At 40.6% G+C, this 19653-nt stretch overlaps 2 protein-coding genes across 2 annotated transcripts; both read right to left on the minus strand.

Moving 5' to 3' along the window:
- Positions 1-1336: 1336 nt before the first annotated feature.
- On the minus strand, positions 1337-10116 carry LOC139463010 (uncharacterized). Its single transcript, XM_071244554.1, has 7 exons — positions 10090-10116; positions 9272-9373; positions 9053-9121; positions 8566-8719; positions 7543-7826; positions 1966-2151; positions 1337-1396 (listed from the first exon to the last, which is right to left on the minus strand). Exons 1-7 carry the CDS (start codon positions 10114-10116, stop codon positions 1337-1339), a joined length of 882 nt encoding a protein of 293 aa, XP_071100655.1.
- A 4797-nt stretch (positions 10117-14913) lies between these two features.
- On the minus strand, positions 14914-18122 carry LOC139463026 (putative uncharacterized protein DDB_G0290521). Its single transcript, XM_071244556.1, has 3 exons — positions 18051-18122; positions 17122-17586; positions 14914-16551 (listed from the first exon to the last, which is right to left on the minus strand). Exons 1-3 carry the CDS (start codon positions 18100-18102, stop codon positions 16217-16219), a joined length of 852 nt encoding a protein of 283 aa, XP_071100657.1. The 5' UTR covers positions 18103-18122; the 3' UTR covers positions 14914-16216.
- Positions 18123-19653: the final 1531 nt, after the last annotated feature.

Here is a 19653-nt window from a genome sequence, read left to right on the forward strand (position 1 = left end):
ACGCTCACCTTTTCGCGAACACCTGGTATCATTACTATTTGATAGTGATTCATAAACATATGCTCATGATAAAGTCGGAATCGTACAAAAGACTGCTTTATGAAGAGATTTCTATTGGACATGGATAGGGTTTTGTCGCTTAATTTCCAACGGATCACATCCGATATGCCCAGGTTCAGGTTTAAATCTTAAGACAAGAACAAAACCAATGTAAGCCTTGTTTACGGGACAGTAGTATGACCACATATACCAGAGGAGTAGACCGGATATTCGTGTTTTTGAAACTACCTACCATTGGTACTAAATAACTCTTTTGGGTTTTGGGGTTGCAATTCTGCGTTGAGACCCTGAGGCGTATCATGAACCTATCATCCAATCGTCGTCATTATGTGTCTTGACTGCCTCTGTGGTTTTGTGGTAGAACGGCCGGCCGGGTCCGCGGAAGGTCCGGGATTCGATCCCCGGCCGTGTCATACCAAAATACGTTAAAAGATGGTATTTGTTATTACCCTTTCTGGCGCACGGCATTAAGGGGCTAACAGAAGGACTGGTCGGCTCGGAGTCAGTATACTGTGTCTGAGTGGGGTATTCATGTTAAACTGCGGCATGGTATCTCAGTGAGCTAGCACAATAAATCGGCACCAGTCCGGACTAGTACAAGCAGCCACAAACACACGTACATGCACGTCGCTATATAAGTGCAATATTCTTGGACGCGACGTTTAACCCCATTTCACCTCACCTCACCATTATGTGTCTTGGTGCTCTATAGTGAAACGAAAGACCTTCATTACTTCAGGCTTTACCCCCAACAAGCTAAAATGCTGTGATATAAGCGATATACTGTTCAAAGTGGCGTTAAATAACTCCCACACTCACTCACTCACTCATGGGCACAGGTTTCTGTTGTTCATCCTTATTTCCTCGTAGAAACACACCGACTCTCCATAACTGGCTTCATTTGTGTATAGGGGATAACTACACTTCTCATAAATGTTGTCCAATACTTTGCAAGATATGACCTTGGCAATCTGGTAATGCTAACCTCATATCACTCTTTTGATAAATATAAGACCCTCATACTTAGACGCATGCCTTGAAGTTCATGGCACTGAATAACATATCAGTGTATTGTCATTAACACTGCCGACACTTTGCTGGTATAAAGATGTTTTTAGTGGCATGCCAATAAGCAGTTGGTAGCCTCAACCATGTCTTCATTTGTTGCTCTCCCATCCCATGTCCATCACCAGTCTGTGGTACGGAGACATGTACATGTATTGTGATAATAACCCAAAGCACTATTTGGACATGTTTTTTTCAACATGTATTGTCATTATTTTTGTCTTCTTCTCCAGCCATTTAAGGCATACACCTGATCCAACTTTTCATCTGCCTGAAAAAAGAAGTAACACAATTAGGTGACATCTAATGAAACTTCATCGTTTGAAAAAACATATGTTATAGTTATTAGGGATGTAGCATTCTGATGACGAACGTACAACTATAACCTGCTAATAATATCTGCCAAGTTATGTCTGCAAAATTGCAACAATTTTGACCTCTCCAGTCGGAGGGAAATGCTATGACATATGAGGTCGATATAATTAATTTACCCCAAGAAATATGACGCCTTTTTATAATTCAACAATAACACGATTACCATCGTTACCTAAACAAAAAAACCTTGCTTGCTCAGGCACCCTTTATTTTATGGCTGTCTGTAACTAAATGACTGGACAAGACAAACCAGTGAATGACACGCAATCAACCACCTGATCACCAATATACTAAGTCGCTTCGTGAGAAATGCACAGATGGTTGGGAACCAGTTGCAATTCCAACCCGGGTATTCCCTATTTTTCCCATTTGGGAATTCTCATTCATTCCCTCTGGCGTATTCCACGTATTCCCACAAGGGTATGTATTACGTAAGCTCTTCCAGAAAACCAATGTTCAACTGACCCACACATAGAGACTTGCAGCCCCATGACTGGCTATCCGCACTTCATCAAGTCTGTAACGACACAGTATACTGTCCACTCTGTCGGCAATGTGCTGTGGTACCACACTGGGATCAAACTCGTGCATGAGCTGAAGTGGATTGTCCCGACCTGTCCGGCTAAGCACTGTCTGCACATCTGCCCAACACTGAAACGACAACGTCCGTCTATCAACAGGAGATTTTATTCATCTCTCAACAAACAACGTCGTTCCTCAACCCGCCTAGAATTGTAAGACATTTCTGAGTGTGGCCTTTCTGTTGAATCATCACAGCATACGCTTAACGATTCACGAACACTGGTATCAACACCATTCGATAGTGATTCATAAACACTTGAGATAGTATCCGAATTGTAGATAGTTTTAAGATTGTTGAATTGTATATGTCGCTTTTATTAGTATAGTATGCTGCCTTGTCTATGGAAAATGAAAATGCAAGATGAATAATAAATAACCATGGTTCAATAACATGCAACCGTCTGACTACATATACGATTATTTTGCTTGATGGTAATCTCAGTATTAATAAACTCTCATTCACACAAGATCCAGATCATACCGTCATAAAGGGTTGCATGTCGTGGAAGCTGAATAATTATAACCAATTAAGTTGAAACTATGGACACTAGAAGTACCAGGCACATTCGTTCCATTCTTTAAGTCAGTTTACTTTGGTAGTTCAGATTAGCCAGTTCAGACATTCAGATTCAGACCAGCCTTAAAGTTTTACGGACATTTCGAAGATGTTTCAATCTGGAATACACCGAAAATGAATTTTATACATACTATTTTGTCTCCTGCAAACATGCTCGTTATTATGAGAAATTCACAGCAAAATAGTCATGTCAAACACACAAATAGTCATTACACTCACCAAATAGTCATATGAAACACACAAAATAGTCTTCATAAACACAGGAAATAGTAATACTAAAATCTTTTATATAATTTGCGGAAGCTTTACCAGGACAACCTGTATCTTGGTGAGAAACATGGAGAATCATTTATAGGAAATCGATGGTTATTTTGATGAAAAACAAGGGCTCATTCAATCAAGTCTAGATAATGCTGTCATATTGATTTGGCTGTTGATGTTCAAAGGAGGTCTCTAATTTTGACATCGTCAGTAAATAAAACATGCTGTAACTCTGCAAGCTGCGAGAAATCGATAGTGATAGGAAACGGATGTCACTATCAACTATATCCTTGTCACAATAGAGAAGGCGAAACGTGTCAAACTGCAATCATTTTCTGTTTGTCTCTGAACACTAGTAATTAGTTCCCATATTCTTGCAACCGACCCAATAAAAGCAACATTGATTTAGTCATTAAACATTAATGGTAATGCATAAAGAAGCGAGTGTGTTTTTCCAATATGGATCATGTGTCACTAATAAAACTGCTTTCACCATAAGCCTAAACAACAATAGATGTTTGACTTTCCACGGATATCACAATTTATGACATACTTCAATTCATTGCAGTTATATTACAATGTATGTTCTTCATGTCCAACAAGGACAACGGTATGACATCGTGGAGTCGAAACCGTGCGACCTGTGCCAATATCGGAAGTTCGAATCCCGGATTCACTCTTATGATGACACTTGGTTTGATGGAACCATGTTCACCAAATGTAAAACGTCTTCAATCTGCCCCACGTTTGGTTTTATTTCATACTTAGTAGACGCACCAAGATTAAACTGAAATACTGTAAAATGTGTAACAGTTCAAATCGGTGTCAAAGCCAACTTAGTCACTTTCTACAGAAACGACCGACATTGCGGTCTGGAAACAATACGACTGATTGCATTTATGGTCATTTGGTGACAACAAAACTCCCACAGATTTTCAATCATGGACCACTGCGCGAGTAGGGGTGCCTTTTGGAATTTTACAATTTCATTGTCCTGAATAGTCGCCTTTAGTGAATCAGACACCTGTTTAAAAGTGTGCGATCTGATCAGGGCTTGGTGTCCAGGTAACAATTCTACATGTTAGCGTATGCAACGTGCTTCAGATTGGTACCAGTCAGCGTATCGTAGCCAATACACTTACTGTGTCACAGCCTGTGACCAGCAAATTGAGTAAACGGTTCCACCAAACACATGACGTTGACGATCGACCCTGACCAGAAAGCGCTGCTTGGGTCTCATGAGGACCAGATTGTACGGAGTCGAGGAGAAACAGACAATCAAATAACAACCACCTACACATGGCTTCTGGATGTTAGAGTTCCGGACCATTAGAAAACGACTTCATGCAGATCATTTTCGAGCTTAAGGTCCAAGTATAATCCCACGCTTGACCGATAGCCATAGCGGGAAGCCATACAACAAACATTGTATTTAGGCACCAGGGGAAAAACAAATATTGTCATGTGATATGATTTCAGACGAATCAGTCTTCATCCTCGATAGGCGTGGTCGTATCTGGATACGTGCTGCTGAACGTAACATCGACGTCAGTGTCCGCAAGCACAGCATGTTCGTGGGAAACTCAGTGGTGGTATGGAATGGGGTCACCATTACTGACCGGAGGCCGCCACAAGTCATCCTTTACTCGTCACCTTGACAACCTACTGACGCCTATTGTGCTATGCTGTTCATGCACCGCTGGTCGACGTTTATTCTTCCACGACCACGAATCCGTAGTCGGAATTTCAGTGCGTACGTGCACCACCAGAGCATGTATAGATTCCCATTGAGCATCTGTCTCCCCCCAGTGAGCCTCTATCTTCACCCATTGAGCCTCTATCTTCACCCATTGAGCCTCTATCTTCCCCATTGAACCTCTATCTCCCCCATTAAGCCTCTATCTTCCCCATTGAGCCTCTATCTCCCCCATTGAACCTCTATATTCCCCCATTGAGCCGCTATCTTCCCCATTGAGCCTCTTTCTCCCCCATTGAGCCTCTATCTCCCCCATTGAGCCTCTATCTCCCCATTGAGCCTCTATCTCCACCATTGAGCCTATATCTCCCCATTGAGCCTATATCTCGCCCATTGAGCCTATATCTCCCCCATTGAGCCTCTATCTCCCCATTGAGCCTATATCTCCACCATTGAGCTTCTATCTCCCCCATTGAGCCTATATCTCCCCCATTGAGCCTCTATCTCCCCATTGAGCCTCTATCTTCCCCCATTGAGTCTCTATTTTCCCCATTGAGCCTTTATCGCCCAGTTGAGGCTCTATCTTCCCCCATTGAGCCTCTATCTTCCCCATTGAGCCTCTATCTTCCCCATTGAACCTCTATATTCCCCCATTGAACCTCTATATTCCCCCATTGAGCCTCTATCTTCCCCATTGAGCCTCTATCTCCCCATTGAGCCTCTATCTCCACCATTGAGCCTATATCTCCCCATTGAGCCTATATCTCGCCCATTGAGCCTATATCTCCCCCATTGAGCCTCTATCTCCCCATTGAGCCTATATCTCCCCCATTGAGCTTCTATCTCCCCCATTGAGCCTATATCTCCCCCATTGAGCCTCTATCTCCCCATTGAGCCTCTATCTTCCCCCATTGAGTCTCTATTTTCCCCATTGAGCCTTTATCGCCCAGTTGAGGCTCTATCTTCCCCCATTGAGCCTCTATCTTCCCCATTGAGCCTCTATCTTCCCCATTGAACCTCTATATTCCCCCATTGAACCTCTATATTCCCCCATTGAGCCTCTATCTTCCCCATTGAGCCTCTATCTCCCCATTGAGCCTCTATCTTCCCCCATTGAGCCTCTATCTTCCCCCATTGAGTCTCTATCTTCCCCCATTGAGTCTCTATCTTCCCCCATTGAGCAGGTGTGGATGAACCTATGAACGGTGCCTTAAGCATCCAGAGCGTGGTACAGGACAAAAGAATCATTGCGAGTTAAACAGGTGCAGTCCATGTCTGTTGAATAGTAGGCGGTTTCCCATTAATAATGGAAACATAACGTGCATTTCAGTGCTCGCTGTGTACTTTGATGAATAGATTATCCTCAGTTTCTCTCGAGGACATGAGATAATCATGATTTGTCAAATCTTTCACAGATACGATCTTCCCATTACCTACTTTAAATAAATCAGCATATGGCCCAGGGCCCACTTGCACAAATCGATCTTAGCACTATGACTATCATAAGCCCATGTTAACGTATGGGAGATGTGATCGTCGTCAGACGAAGATGGCTTTGTGCACGTGAGGCCAGGTGTGTTCTTGCATACCCCTTGCCTTTTGTAATAGTACATGAAGCATTTGATTAAGGACGCTTCGTCATTGTAAATCGTATATTTATTAAGGCAACGATCTCATTTGTCATACCACGGACAGAAAGTAAGCGAAAGGATTATACGTTAACGTCCTTTATTTAGCGTTAGATCCAATCGGGACCAGACAAACCAATAAGTGATATTTTGAGCAACATACAACGCCGTCGGCCACAGTCACCATTTCGTTACGTCATTCAAGCATTCGTTGCTGTGGACGCAATTCTAACCAGGAACCCTACTTCCTTGACCTTGAAAATGCATTGCTCTGGAATAATAGAATGTGCCTAATGATTTTGAATATATGTTTTACATCTGAAAGGTATTCGGTAAAGGAAACCAAAGCCTGATAACCCTTCGCTTTCCAACGAAGAAAATATTTCGCATTAGTACAGTTGAATGATAATTTATAAATCAAATAAAGCGACAAAACCCTTTCCATATCCAACAGAAGTATCTGCATAGAGCAGAGTCGATTCTACGATTCCGACTATATCATGAGCATGTGTTTATGAATCACTATCAAATAGTAATGATACAAGGTGATCGCAAAACGGTGAACGTATCCCGTCCAATCGGTGGCATCCGTCACAAACACATGCAAAGGCGAGTCAATTGTTCACTTGAAAACAACACGGGAACATATTGTACAAGTCAAAATAGGGAATTGCATCGAATAATTTTGGTCATTGATGAGTCAAATTTGGAAATGTCCTCCAACATTCTACCCTAAAACTTTACGATAGCTTTACTGATGCCTTGATCAAACAATTTCTGAGCAAGAGTAAGACGCTCTTTTATATTCTTGGTAGAGAGGGCATGCTCCATTGTATCTCAAAAGTTGTGAAATGTGGACACAAAGGGCTGGAGCTGCTGGAATATTGCTCGACATGAAGGAAAAGTTGACTAATGGAAAGTTGAAGTCATCCCTCTTGTCAGACACTATTGTGGAAACTGTTTTGCCACTCTGAACTTATGCATAGATCTAAATATGAATGTGATGAAGGGGTCTCACTGGTCTCCTTTATTTCTAATTCAGGCGGGTAAATCAGTGGACGGGGATTGGCTATTTGATTGTTTTTTTAACGGAATGAGATCATCGATATGGCTGAAGCTTCTTGGCTAAATTAGCTTGTTTTGACTTTGTCAATGTCTAGTAACGTCGATAGTATTCTGCAATGACTGCTCCAGAACAGTGTATATACGCTGGCCCAACAATACAACATATTAACGCTAGATAATAATTATTATTCCCCGAAGAAGGTCAAGGGCATATTGTCTGCTGCATGTCTTACCCTGGTCAATCTGTCTGAGTAGCCTAGCAACATACAAGCAGCTGCCGTCACCTTGGAAACACTGTTCGGGGGTCTCTGATAGCTCCGCACCTCCGAAATAGTTTTCAGATCAATCTCCATTCTCACTTCATGTTTCACTAATGTAAGTTCTCGCAGATGATCTCGTAATTTCTCGGCGACTTTGACTTGGCTCCGGAGACGTTCAGCATGTGGAGATTTCAAAGCGTCTTTAATAGCTTTGTCCAACACGCCTGCATGGCGTCTGCGTAGCCCTTCTCTTAATCCTGCAACACATGTGACCCAGTCTGTAATACCATGTCACTTTATTATTCAACAATCTAACGGTTCGCATTTTCTGTGAATCATTTAATCTTTAAAGTTACCCATATCCTTTTCTTTGCTCAATTTGTTTTGCAGAATGAGTTGCAACACACGTGTAAGTTAATGAATTCTAAAAGTATCTATTTCCTGAAGTTCACCTTAAGGCGGATGATGTCGATCATGGTATCTGCCAACCACCATCCTATTCTGAATACTGTAAGTGCTACCTCATCATATGCACGTCAAAGCATCAGCAATGATGCCTGTTATCGATAATCAGATCAATACAACCACCTCATTGATTTATTTCGCCGACATTTATTGCAATAATATTTTTACGGAAACAATATAAACTACCGGGAAAAGAAAGTACGCTCCAATGTTTAATGATGTCTGAAAATAAAACAAACATGAAGTCATGGTTATTCGATGGGGATGTATTTGATATGGTTATCATGGTTGTACTGTGAACCTTATGTTACAGGGGTTCAGCGACTGTTTTCAGCCTTGTAACGACTTAATGACGTGTTTAATAATTTGGCCAAATCAAATTTTAAAGTATGTACTTTATTTTGCCAGGCAGTGAATGTGACACTTCAGATAAAAATCCATTCTTGTCAGGATATCATATAGAAATACTGTGGCGAAAAAATACGCGCAAAAATGGCTTTTGTTCATAACTTAATTATAAGACGTACAAACCTTCTCTTAGTTTAAGGAACTCGAGTTTTCGAACGGCTGTATAATACGTATCATCGGGAGTCTTGATAAACTTCTGATATAACCCAAGTGCTTCTTCCAGTTTCCCCACATTTTTACCTTGGCAACAGGCAGACAGGTGGCGTCTAAGGCGAATCTTGCAATATGAACGTCACAGACGGTTAAACAAAGCAGTGCAATCAATTTTCAGTGCACCGGAGCATTGAAGAGAGAGAGAGAGAGAGAGAGAGAGAGAGAGAGAGAGAGAGAGAGAGAGAGAGAGAGAGAGAGAGAGAGAGAGAGAGAGAGAGAGAGAGAGAGAGAGAGAGGTTGATTTTGCATAAAATGTAATAATATTATTTTACATTACTTTAATTGACAATCAATATCGTTTTATGCAAACTAACAACACGGCCTCCTTTGTATATTGTTTTTCATTACCCCAAGGTTTCTGATTAAGTGGTGTTGAATAAATAATCACACGTTTTACCTGTAGTCCATTTTGGTTTATTTCTCCGTTGGGAAAGTTTCGATTATGTGTGACAGTTTCCTCATGCCACTGTGGACAAAGGAAATAAGTTCATAATTCCATAATTCACATTGTTTTACAAACTTCATCAACATAGCTATAAGAACCACAGTATTACCCCAGCAATTATTGAGCTGTTTAATGGTTCGTTTGTTTAGTTGGCATAGTCTTGTATCTTACCCCGAGTCCCCTCTTGTTGTCAAAGTGGGAGCGCCCCGGCCGGTAGTACTGGTAGCTCCATGTGCTACGAGAAGATGGGATGCCATCCACCAGGATGAAATCCTGGAAAAGAGTGTATACGAGTTGTTCGAAAACTCCTTCTGAACAAGAGTGTTGAACTGTATTAATCTGTGACGTTTGGAGTGAGTGATTTGGGTTTAACGCCGATTTTAACAGTATTCAAGTTATATCACGGCGTGTCAGTTTAATGTGGGAGGAAAGCCCGAAGTGATGCAGGTTTCAGATGTTTACCATTTCGGGTTAACCCACGAGCACGGGTATGGTGTTGACAAACCTAGAAACATAATCGGGGCCAACCGGGACTCGAACCCACAATCATAGGTTTCTGGCGTGCCCAAGGGACGCAACTCTGCACAGCGAATCGCGGCGTGAGACGTTCGGTGTCCAGACTAAGTTTTAACTTTCTGCAAAATGAGATATCTTTTTGAATGTTATCGTATGGACCATGATCTTGACCATGTTTGATAACTAATGATTTCAAATGTTTTTTCAAAGCGTTTGAAAAAATGAATTCGCCAATTCACCAATAAATTGGTATGCTAACGCCATTGCTATGACGAAGGACTTAAATTTAGTTCTCTCCTTTCACTTATGCTATTGATAATAATATAAAAAAAAAAAAATAAAAAAAAATAATAATAAAAAAAATAAAAATAATAATAATAATAATAATAATAATAATAATAATAATGACAATGACGCCATTCCGCGAGGACATGTTATTTATATATTGGGCGTATATTCAACAATATCATTACCTCGTTACTTGATGCACCACACCCCATTGTCACTCTAGACTATATCATGGTCGTCCTATCGCGCTGAGTTTCCGTGGACATCCAACCCTGTATTATCAATCCCATGAGGTATTCTGTAACATGGGATAGTGACATTATGTTTCATTCGTGAAAGTCAAGTTTAGGGATGCATAATGCTTGGTCAGAAAGTCGTATCACATCATGACTCTCAATGGCAGCTTCTGTATGGTGAGTAGTGACAAAGGCTGTGTGGTGCCCGTGTATATTAAGAACTGCTGGTAACCCGGTATAAGTTGAACCAAGTCACAAAAAAACGTTTGAGATAAGGAGGCGGTGCACAGAATTTTGGCAAACATATTTGGGTTGTTATAGGTTACTTGCCACCAGGACAATTGTCCCCCAGACAATTTCCACCCGGAGAATTACCACCCGGACATTTGCCACCCGGATATTTGCCACCTAAGATAGTTGCCACCCGGGACAATTGCCACCTAGGCCAATTGCCACCAGGGACAATTGCCACCTAGGACAATTGCCACTCAGGGACAATTCCCACCCGGGACAATTGCCACCAAAGACAGTTGCCACCTAGGACAATTGCCATCCAGACAATTCCCACCCGGGACAATTGCCACCCAGACAATTGCCACCCGGGACAATTGCCACCCGGACAATTGCATCCTGGGTCAATTACCAACCATCTGTTCAGTTAAGTACACAAAAAAGTCACTGTCAAAAGTTCAAGTAAACCTTCAACTGTCACAAGCACATACATATAACACACACACACAAGTTCTGAAACTTCACAGTGATAACTTCAAACATCATTTGTGTTTTACACAGCGATATCCCTGAAAGTGGGCTTTGATTACACCCTTGTCTGACTTTACAAACTCTACGTGGTTATCCAAGCATGTGAACAATGCATGTCCATCATGTTGTTCCTGCTTAGAGTGTTTAAGTGGTCGCCTTCTGCCTTAGCAATTTCGGCTGACCTACCCCTCTTTGGGACTAGTGTGTGAGTAGGGTACAAATATTTTTGTTACTTTTGGTATTGATATACATGTAAGTTCTGTTCTTGAATTGATAAGACTTCTATATACAGTAAACTATGTTTATAATGAACACGCTTATACCGAACTGACGGATAAAACGAACTGTTTTGGGGTTCCGTCCATTTCTGCTTATAGGCTGTATATGTGCATATAAAGAACTAAGGTTATAACGAACTAAAAGCAGTGGTCCCTTTTTGTTTGTTATAACCGTAGTTTACTGTATTCGTATATTGATAGGATTTCATATCTTTGGCTGCTCTGTTTATATACGTTCATCATGCACACACACACCTAATATTTACGTATCTTCCTTTCGCTGGGACGAATTGAACAATTCTCCTCCAGTTTGGCTTCAATCTACTATCAAAGGATCAAACAGTTTCCGATATATGTACATTCAGTATCCTCTCAGTAACACTACCACAACATATATGCCATCATGTCATCAAACAATAGTTAGTTCCTGACAAATGTTATTTTAAGTAACTCTGCTCCCAAAAGTCATCCTCTCCTCTCACTTCAAAAGGGTTTTACAGAACCATGAAAACTGCTTACATCTTACTTTCAAGAATACGTGTTTGTTTGTGTCACTGTGAACAATAGTAAGACACCTTTCGTTTTATATAAAAAAATGGGTTGGGAATAGTCTACTAGTGGTAGAAGTATATGCACTGGGTGGCAGTTGTCCCAGTTGGTAATTGTCCAAGGTGGCAATTGTCCGGGTGGTAATTGACCGATGGGAATTGTCTGGGTGGCAGTTGTCCCAGGTGGTAATTGTCCGGGTGGTAATTGACCGATGGGAATTGTCTGGGTGGCAATTGTCCTAGTGGCAGTTGTCCTCTGCCTGTTATGCACGTGCAGGTCATGACGATGAAATTGACTACGCTCCCCTAGGACACACATCAACAGATACTATTATGTGCTATTGAACTCGCCACTTGAACGCGCTGTTAGCTGAGACAGGACACATGTCTATCGTACTACTTGTCGCGGACCACCAGTTACCCCTTTCTTCACAATGGTACACCGGACCTAATACATAATCATGCAGGGTTACTTGTCAGATCACATCTCACTTGGCCTGGCATACCAGTTAACCTTAGCACAGGAGTATATTATGTATCCTTTCGTTTTGATGCTGTTTTATATTTAATTCAATGTACATGTACGAATATATGAAAAAAGGACACATTTCTTTCATAAGGATAGTTTGGAAGTTTACCTTATTGCCATTGTAAAAACTACATTTAAAAATATTTTAATCATAATAAATATTTAAGTAAAAATTTAAATACATTTGGGATTTATGAATAGATTATTGGATTACATGATACAAGCACATTTATTGTACAATAATGATATTTGAAACTATTCGAAAAAATTAACTACAGTCAGATCAACTGGACTCATTTAATAATTGTTGATCATATTCTGTATCATAGTTAATATAGTTACACTAACCTGTATTGCCTCTTGTATTCCACAACAGGTGTCGATGTCAGGCATATAACTGTACTATTATATACACATAAACCCCCGTGAATGCCTGTTAGACGTACACGTACGTTTCCCCACCCTGGTTTCTCCGCGAGGTATTGTTCTGAAATAAATCACAGTGTCAACGATAACAAGTTGCTTTGTTCAGCTGGTCAACGTTTTGTTAGCTTTAGCGATAGGATAGGGTCATACTGTTGAAGCATTTAGTTCGGAGACATTTGCGAGATTACTGAGAAGTTAAACACAGTAAAATATTCACTGGGTGTCACTTTTGATCCTTGAATGTCAAAGCATCGGGTTTTAGTGGAACGTCGTTATCCCTTTGGACATTATCCAACGACAACTGTCAATTTTTCAACAGTCAGTTTTCCCTTTATGTCCAGCAATATTCCTGCAGCTCCAGCCCTCAGTGTATACATTTCACAACTTTGGATGTACAATCGATCATGCTCTGTCTACCAAAATTTCAAAGAGCGTCATACATCTCTTGCTTACAGGTCGTTTGATCTTCACAACATTTATTTGAACAAATGACTTGCCTTTGCATGTGTTTGTGACGGATGCAACCGGTGGTGCAGGATACGCACACCTTTTCGCCAATACATGACGTCATCATTTTGACTGTAATTCATAAACACATGCTCATGTCGGAATTTTGGGAGCAATAGTATAAGGTATCGATAATAACAAATCCATAGATGGAATCAACAAAGCCCTCTTCATTACAAGAAATATCTGCAAAAGCAGAGTCAACTGAGCGCTTCCGATTACATCGTGAGCACATGTGTATGAAGCAATATCCAATAGTGATGACACCAGGTGTTCGGGAAAATGCACATACTTCTTGTAAGGATTTATTTGGGTATTGTGAGGAAGAAAGAAACCCTCGGGATTCAATGTACCCTAAAGGGTATTACGTGGTCACAATGTCCAACCTGTCTGACTGTGTGCCATTTTACCTTGACGGCATGGAATGGTGTTCTTGCTATCAACCACATGTTTGTGTGGTCCAGACTGCATTATTTGTAGATCATAGTTACATATGGCACAGCATAACTTTGCCGACTGCAAAAAACCAAAACCATTCATACTGAGATGTAACATGGAACGCTCACAACAAAACAATCTGACGTGACACCCGATAGGATCTTTACAGTAGCACTCCTCGTGTACTGTAGGTCATATCTCATGATCAAGCACCCATGTCTGAGTTCGAGTCGACATAAATGAGGTTTGGATGGTCATCTAGCTTCACGTGTGTCCTGGATCTTTGACTCATGCTATAAAATACTGATTGATCATCGTGTTAAAACTTGAATACGATGATTGCGGCATAACGAAACATTCACTGTCCTTACGGGGCCTGTACTCCACGTAGGTCATCGGTTGTGTATTACACATTGCTCTGAGCTCACGGCCATACGTTGAGACACTGTTGGCGAATGGAGGGGTCTGTTTCTGATCTCAGGTTTAATACATCATGTCTCTCTGCATATGAAACCTTATCGCGTGCCGAAAATGATGCTGTTTCCGAAACAAAGCTGTGGAATGTTGTTAGAATTAAAGTTTTGCTACGCATGTGTCTGTACATTCCGCCTTCAGCCATACAAACCATGCAATGCTTTACGATCAACGGCAATCTACATCGGTACGTGCATGTAGTCGCTGATTGTATAAAGGGAGACAACTAACGCGGTGATCTGTAAGGTACATCCTGTAAAACGTGGAACGACGTGATTCTCAACTTATGGTGATTGTGGTGAAATGTGGTGAAATGGGGTGAGGTGAGGTGAGGTGAGGTGAGATGAGGTGAGGTGAAACGGGATTTAACGTTGCGCGTGTGTGTGTGTGTGTGTGTGTGTGTGTGTGTGTGTGTGTGTGTGGCTGCTTGTAATGCTGATATACAATGCCACAGTTTAACATTCAACACCACTCAGATAGACACAGTGTACTGAATTCGAACCCACTTTTCATTGTTTTATCCCTATAATGCCAATGCTAAGCGCCATCTTTTAACGTCTTTTAGAAAGACGCGGCCGGGGATTGAACCACCGACCTTCCGCTTTACGGGCAAACGCTCTATGCACTAAGTCTGTGGTTTTGACACAGAGGTCTACCCATGGTACGACCCGGAATATGTTGAGGGCGTCATGTAAAATGATAAATACAAAATTATTTGGAATAGGCCCGTATACAATGAAATCATTTATATGGTTGAATGATGTTGTTCCAATGCCATTATAGTGTATAGTAGTAATATTAGCAGTTACTGTTGACATTAAGGGCAACTATGTCCAATTGAGGCTAAAATAATGTGTTCATGAAAAAACATTCTCCTCGCGCATTGGCCATAAACCAGCCAGAGTTGTCTTCCTTTGATCATGCGAAGTTTCACTGTGCGTTATCTGACCGTGTCGTGAGATACATAGTTGACACTAAATATACAGCAACCTGTGTTTGTAAGAGGCAACTAACGAGATCGGAATGTTAGATTTGGTTGATGAATGTCATTGTATCCTAATTACGTAGATCGATGCTCATGATACCAAGAATTGAATGTCTCGCCCTGACACGATTGTTTACAGACCGCCGTCATATTGATTAGAAATTGCCGAGTGCGGCGTACAGCAAAAAACAAACAACATATAGGCAATGTAATAACTCATTTGCAACATAAAGAAACAAAAACTTTCGATTTAAATTATGACCAACATGTCCATGATCGATGCAGTTAATGATAGTCAGCTAAAACACGTCTGCTTGAATATGATGGAGACAAATCAGTGACTGAATATAAATTGTCAATGCAAGAGAATAACCAGCTTAGATAATCCGAAAAACACACCATATTCCTGCATGTGAAAAGTATAGGAATAGACCAGTGATCAGTGATGACACCATTGATGACGATAGGTGTTCGCGAAAAGGGTAAGCCTGCCCGGCCCTACCGGTAGCACCCGTCATTCACACAATTTCATAAAAAAACTAAGCACTCATTGCCTGATGCCGCACAACAGTACTTCTGCCATGCGACAGCTGCCTTTTAACAAACCAGACAATCAAGTGATCGATGACCCAGAAAATCCAGTGGCACGATACTGATTTTCTTGAAACTGAAAAAAAACCCGAAAGGTTAAGTTTGAATTACGCCTGGTGTGCACAAGTGCTGATAATAAGTGAAGAAAAACGTGTTAGAAATAGATTTACCATGAACAATGATCGACGCCATCGGGACACGATGACACACAAGTCACATACCATTTGATTTAAACATATTTTATTGCGAAAATCAAATGGATGGAGTTTTCACATACCATGATCACTTAATCTCAGTCCGATCCTAAGACAAACATTGGTACAGATGACATATTCGAACCATCCACCCAGGGTAGTTTTTAAAATCGAGAAGAGACTTATTTGTTTTTTCAACTGAAGATATTTTATCATATCATTTTGTTTCTAATAAATGCCATGATGATATGCAACCTTGCAATACAATAATATTGTTTTTCTCGAATTAATAAAATATCAGATAAAACAGTAAAACTTAAGCATTGTAATTCAAACCAGTAAAATCATGAGTCATTCACAGTATGTTCATATTCCGAAAACGCGCGATTTTGTATGACACTATCTATATCTGTACTTCTATAAGCCGTTGGTATGACGAATGATTCAGCGTTGATCATTGCAGAGTCGGCGGCAAGAGTCTCTGAGTCATCGTGATACACGACCATCCTCCTCCGCTTGGTTGTCCGCCGACGGCGCACCACGATGGAAATAATAACAAACACCACCGCAATAAAGCCCCATGATGCACCGAGAGCAATGTACTTGATGGTCATTTTGTCCAGGCCCGGATGTGTTCTTGATGTCACTTCCGGCTGTTCTGTATTTGATATTTCGATATCTAGAAATGCAGTTCAAAGTGGAATTGAAAGGCAATCATATACATGTGGACATTGTTTTTCTAAATAATATATGATTGAGCGGGGTTTATTGCATTGGTTAATGTACCTTTAGATATATGAAGGCATGTTAACTGTTTGGTGTATCCACCAGAACATGTATGGCGTTGTTTAACCAACTTAAGAAGCATAAAAAGGGTCATCCTCCCGAGGCAAGAGAGTTAACTGACACTTCAATAGTCCAGTGGAAACTGAAGTTTCATAGTCAGTTAACTCTCTTGCCTCGGGAAGATGAATAAGGGCGGATCCGGTTACAGACAACAAGCGAGTCCCGTTTGAACAGCGTTCATCGACACACTGCACAACACACATGTATTTATGAGGAAATTAGTTTTACAGGTTATCTTGACATAATGGCATAATTAAGTGAAACATTATCACATTGTGTTATTATTTAATTCATACTACCGGTTCTTTTCATGCTATCTAAGATGCTTCCAATGATGTTTCATGCGTTTCTGATTAATTTTCACATGTAAATTTAAACGCTTAAGATGAATACACACATATACCTGTAGATAGGTGTGGATCCTGTGTCTGATTCTGTAGACCTTCTGAATGCGATTGTGAATCTTCTGTATGCAATTGGGCATCCTCTGTATGCAGGCTTGGATTTTCTGTATGCAGGCTTGGATTCTCTGTATGCAGGCTTGGATTCTCTGTATGCAGGCTTGGATTTTCTGTATCACTGGTCTCAAGTGACCTGGTTGTTTCCTCTGTACTGTGTAACCCATCTGTATCTGTATATGTTTGTGGTAACGGACTTGAAGAGGGTGTCTGTACATTAGTCATGTTAATGTACTGTACTGAAGTCGGTGTCGTCTCTCTTTTGGCATGGTTTGTCCCTGGATGCTTAGATGAGATCGGTGAAGTGATTCGTGTCGTCTGAATTTTTGTGGATATTTCTTGGAACATTGTTTCATTCTCGACAGACACTGAGGTAGATGGCATCAAAAAGCTTGTAACAAACGTTGGCACTGAAGAAGACGATACGTGATAATTCATGATATCGATTTACACCAGGAAAGTCAAGTAATGACCAACGAGAGACATAATTTCAATCTCAATAACGCAATTTCTCTGCAAGCAAGAAATAAATTTGTCTCTGTTCATCCAACCACCAATGGGTACCCGGTAGTTTGAGCTTGAAATGCGAATGCAGAAATGTCCGCTTTGGCAGAGGTTGTACATTTGACATACACTTAAAAGCTGGTCGGGTTACTAATTAACAGGCATTTGTTTAAGAGCTGAACAAACTTATGTGTATATAATTACTGTTTTGTTTAAATAGGTCAGCTGAAACACAACCATATCACCTCATGTATTATTAAAATATTTGCTATATCGGTGATATATCTCCTTAGGTAAGTCCGGTTTTTATATAATTTCATCTATGAAAATATACTAACAAAACTCGTGATGTAAGACAAAGTACACTCACCGCACGCAAGAATGGACATCGTCACAAGGACATTATGCTTGTAGACAGCCATTTGTATATCAATATCTAGGTTGTCATGTATCAGATTTGAAGCACGTTATCTCGGTGGCTATCAGGAAGGACTGCAATGATTATCACTCTACGCATGCCTAAGCTACGTACAGTCTCCACCCCTCGTTGAGATAACAGGTTGTGGAGTGATTGCGGGCACGTTTCCTCAAGAGCACGGATACGGTGACAAACCAAGGATCATAATCAGGTGGGTGCTGGGATTCGAACCCACGATCAGCTGAGCAGGGCCTCAGACCATTGTGCTACATTAATCTACTTGTTATGTTGGCTGATTACAGATTGTGGCAAACCTTGTGTGGAATGTAACAGTCCAAATTAAGGACAATGTATACGTCCAAGACGTCATCGCCAAAAAAACATCAGTCTGAAAATATTCAAGAGGGCGTGGCAGGCAACACGGTAATGCAATTTATATGAATGAATCACTGCAAGTCAATGATGACACCAGGTGTTCGCTAAAATGGGTCAGCATGTCCCGCTGTCCACGTAGCACCCGCCACTCGCACACATTTCATTGAACTCGTGTTTGTTTCCTAATAACACACATAAAGCGTTTTAACATGTGTTTTCTGAACGCTACTGATCTGAATTTTGTAAAATACAAAGAACTAAAAACAATTTATATGATGAGATGATGTTGAATTAGGAGATAAACATACTGTGTTTTCAATGTAGAGCTAGGTTACCGGTAGATTTAACCCCGACTAAATTGAATTTGGAACCGAACGCGCAGCGTGAGGTTTCAAATGTTAAGTTTAGCGTCTGTTTCAATCAGAGGGGGTTTATTGTGATTTAATAGCCTCTCATTGACCAATTAGAATCGAGTAAATTCCAAATTCATGGTAGAATATTCAATATTCCTTATGGGGACGTCGGAACCTATCATACAACAATATCGCTTTCCTCCATGTCATTATTTGGTCAAAAGCACATCACGTGAGTATATGTATCTGCTTTATAACAAAGAAGAGAATACTCCATTGTAGTTCTATATACGTGACAAGAAGTTATCTCGTTAAGTCAAAGTTAATGCCAAAGGAAACATATGTTGTCTCTTTCAAAACGAAGGGCCTTTTTCTTTACGTATTGTCCAAAAACATTTGATAAAAGTGGCAAAAACAGTATACATATGATGTCTCTCAATCGTGAGTGCGAAATTCTCTTCCTAAGACTTATAAATGTCCCATGCCTTAGAATAGATGTACATTTATATACCTGTTATTGTTATAGGAGCCGTACCAATTTACACTTGTCAAAGGGGTACACACAGTATGTGGTGTAGACTACCAGTTGTCTTTTGTCTTTAGTAGACTTTCATTTTGTGGAACCCTCGATGGATGAGTGAAATAGATCGCTGACTTTGTGTGCTGGCAATGAGGTGCCTCACTCTGGCAGTGTTGATTCGAATCCCGAATGGGACTCAACCCAAGAAAGTACTAGAATCTGTACTTAAATAACTTAAAGAAAGAGTTATCCCAAATATAACATTTTACGTTAATATGAAATATTGTAATAGTTGTAATGTTGCAAT

Source organism: Haliotis cracherodii, unplaced genomic scaffold (assembly GCF_022045235.1).
Source record: "Haliotis cracherodii isolate W230 unplaced genomic scaffold, xgHalCrac1.p SCAF_1, whole genome shotgun sequence".
In the NCBI taxonomy this organism is placed as follows: domain Eukaryota; kingdom Metazoa; phylum Mollusca; class Gastropoda; order Lepetellida; family Haliotidae; genus Haliotis; species Haliotis cracherodii.

Bases quoted from the DNA above. Each gene is read 5' to 3' on its own strand.
- LOC139463026 (XM_071244556.1), bottom strand. From the start codon at position 18,102: ATGGCTGTCTACAAGCATAATGTCCTTGTGACGATGTCCATTCTTGCG. The intron at 17,587-18,050 runs GTGAGTGTACTT...CGTCTTCTTCAG, and splicing joins GATGTCCATTCTTGCGTGCG to TGCCAACGTTTGTTACAAGC. The intron at 16,552-17,121 runs GTATATGTGTGT...CTGCATTTCTAG, and splicing joins GGATCCACACCTATCTACAG to ATATCGAAATATCAAATACA.
- LOC139463010 (XM_071244554.1), bottom strand. From the start codon at position 10,116: ATGGGGTGTGGTGCATCAAGTAACGAG. The intron at 9,122-9,271 runs GTAAGATACAAG...CTTTGTCCACAG, and splicing joins ACAACAAGAGGGGACTCGGG to TGGCATGAGGAAACTGTCAC. The intron at 7,827-8,565 runs GTTTGTACGTCT...CATGTGTTGCAG, and splicing joins GTTCCTTAAACTAAGAGAAG to GATTAAGAGAAGGGCTACGC.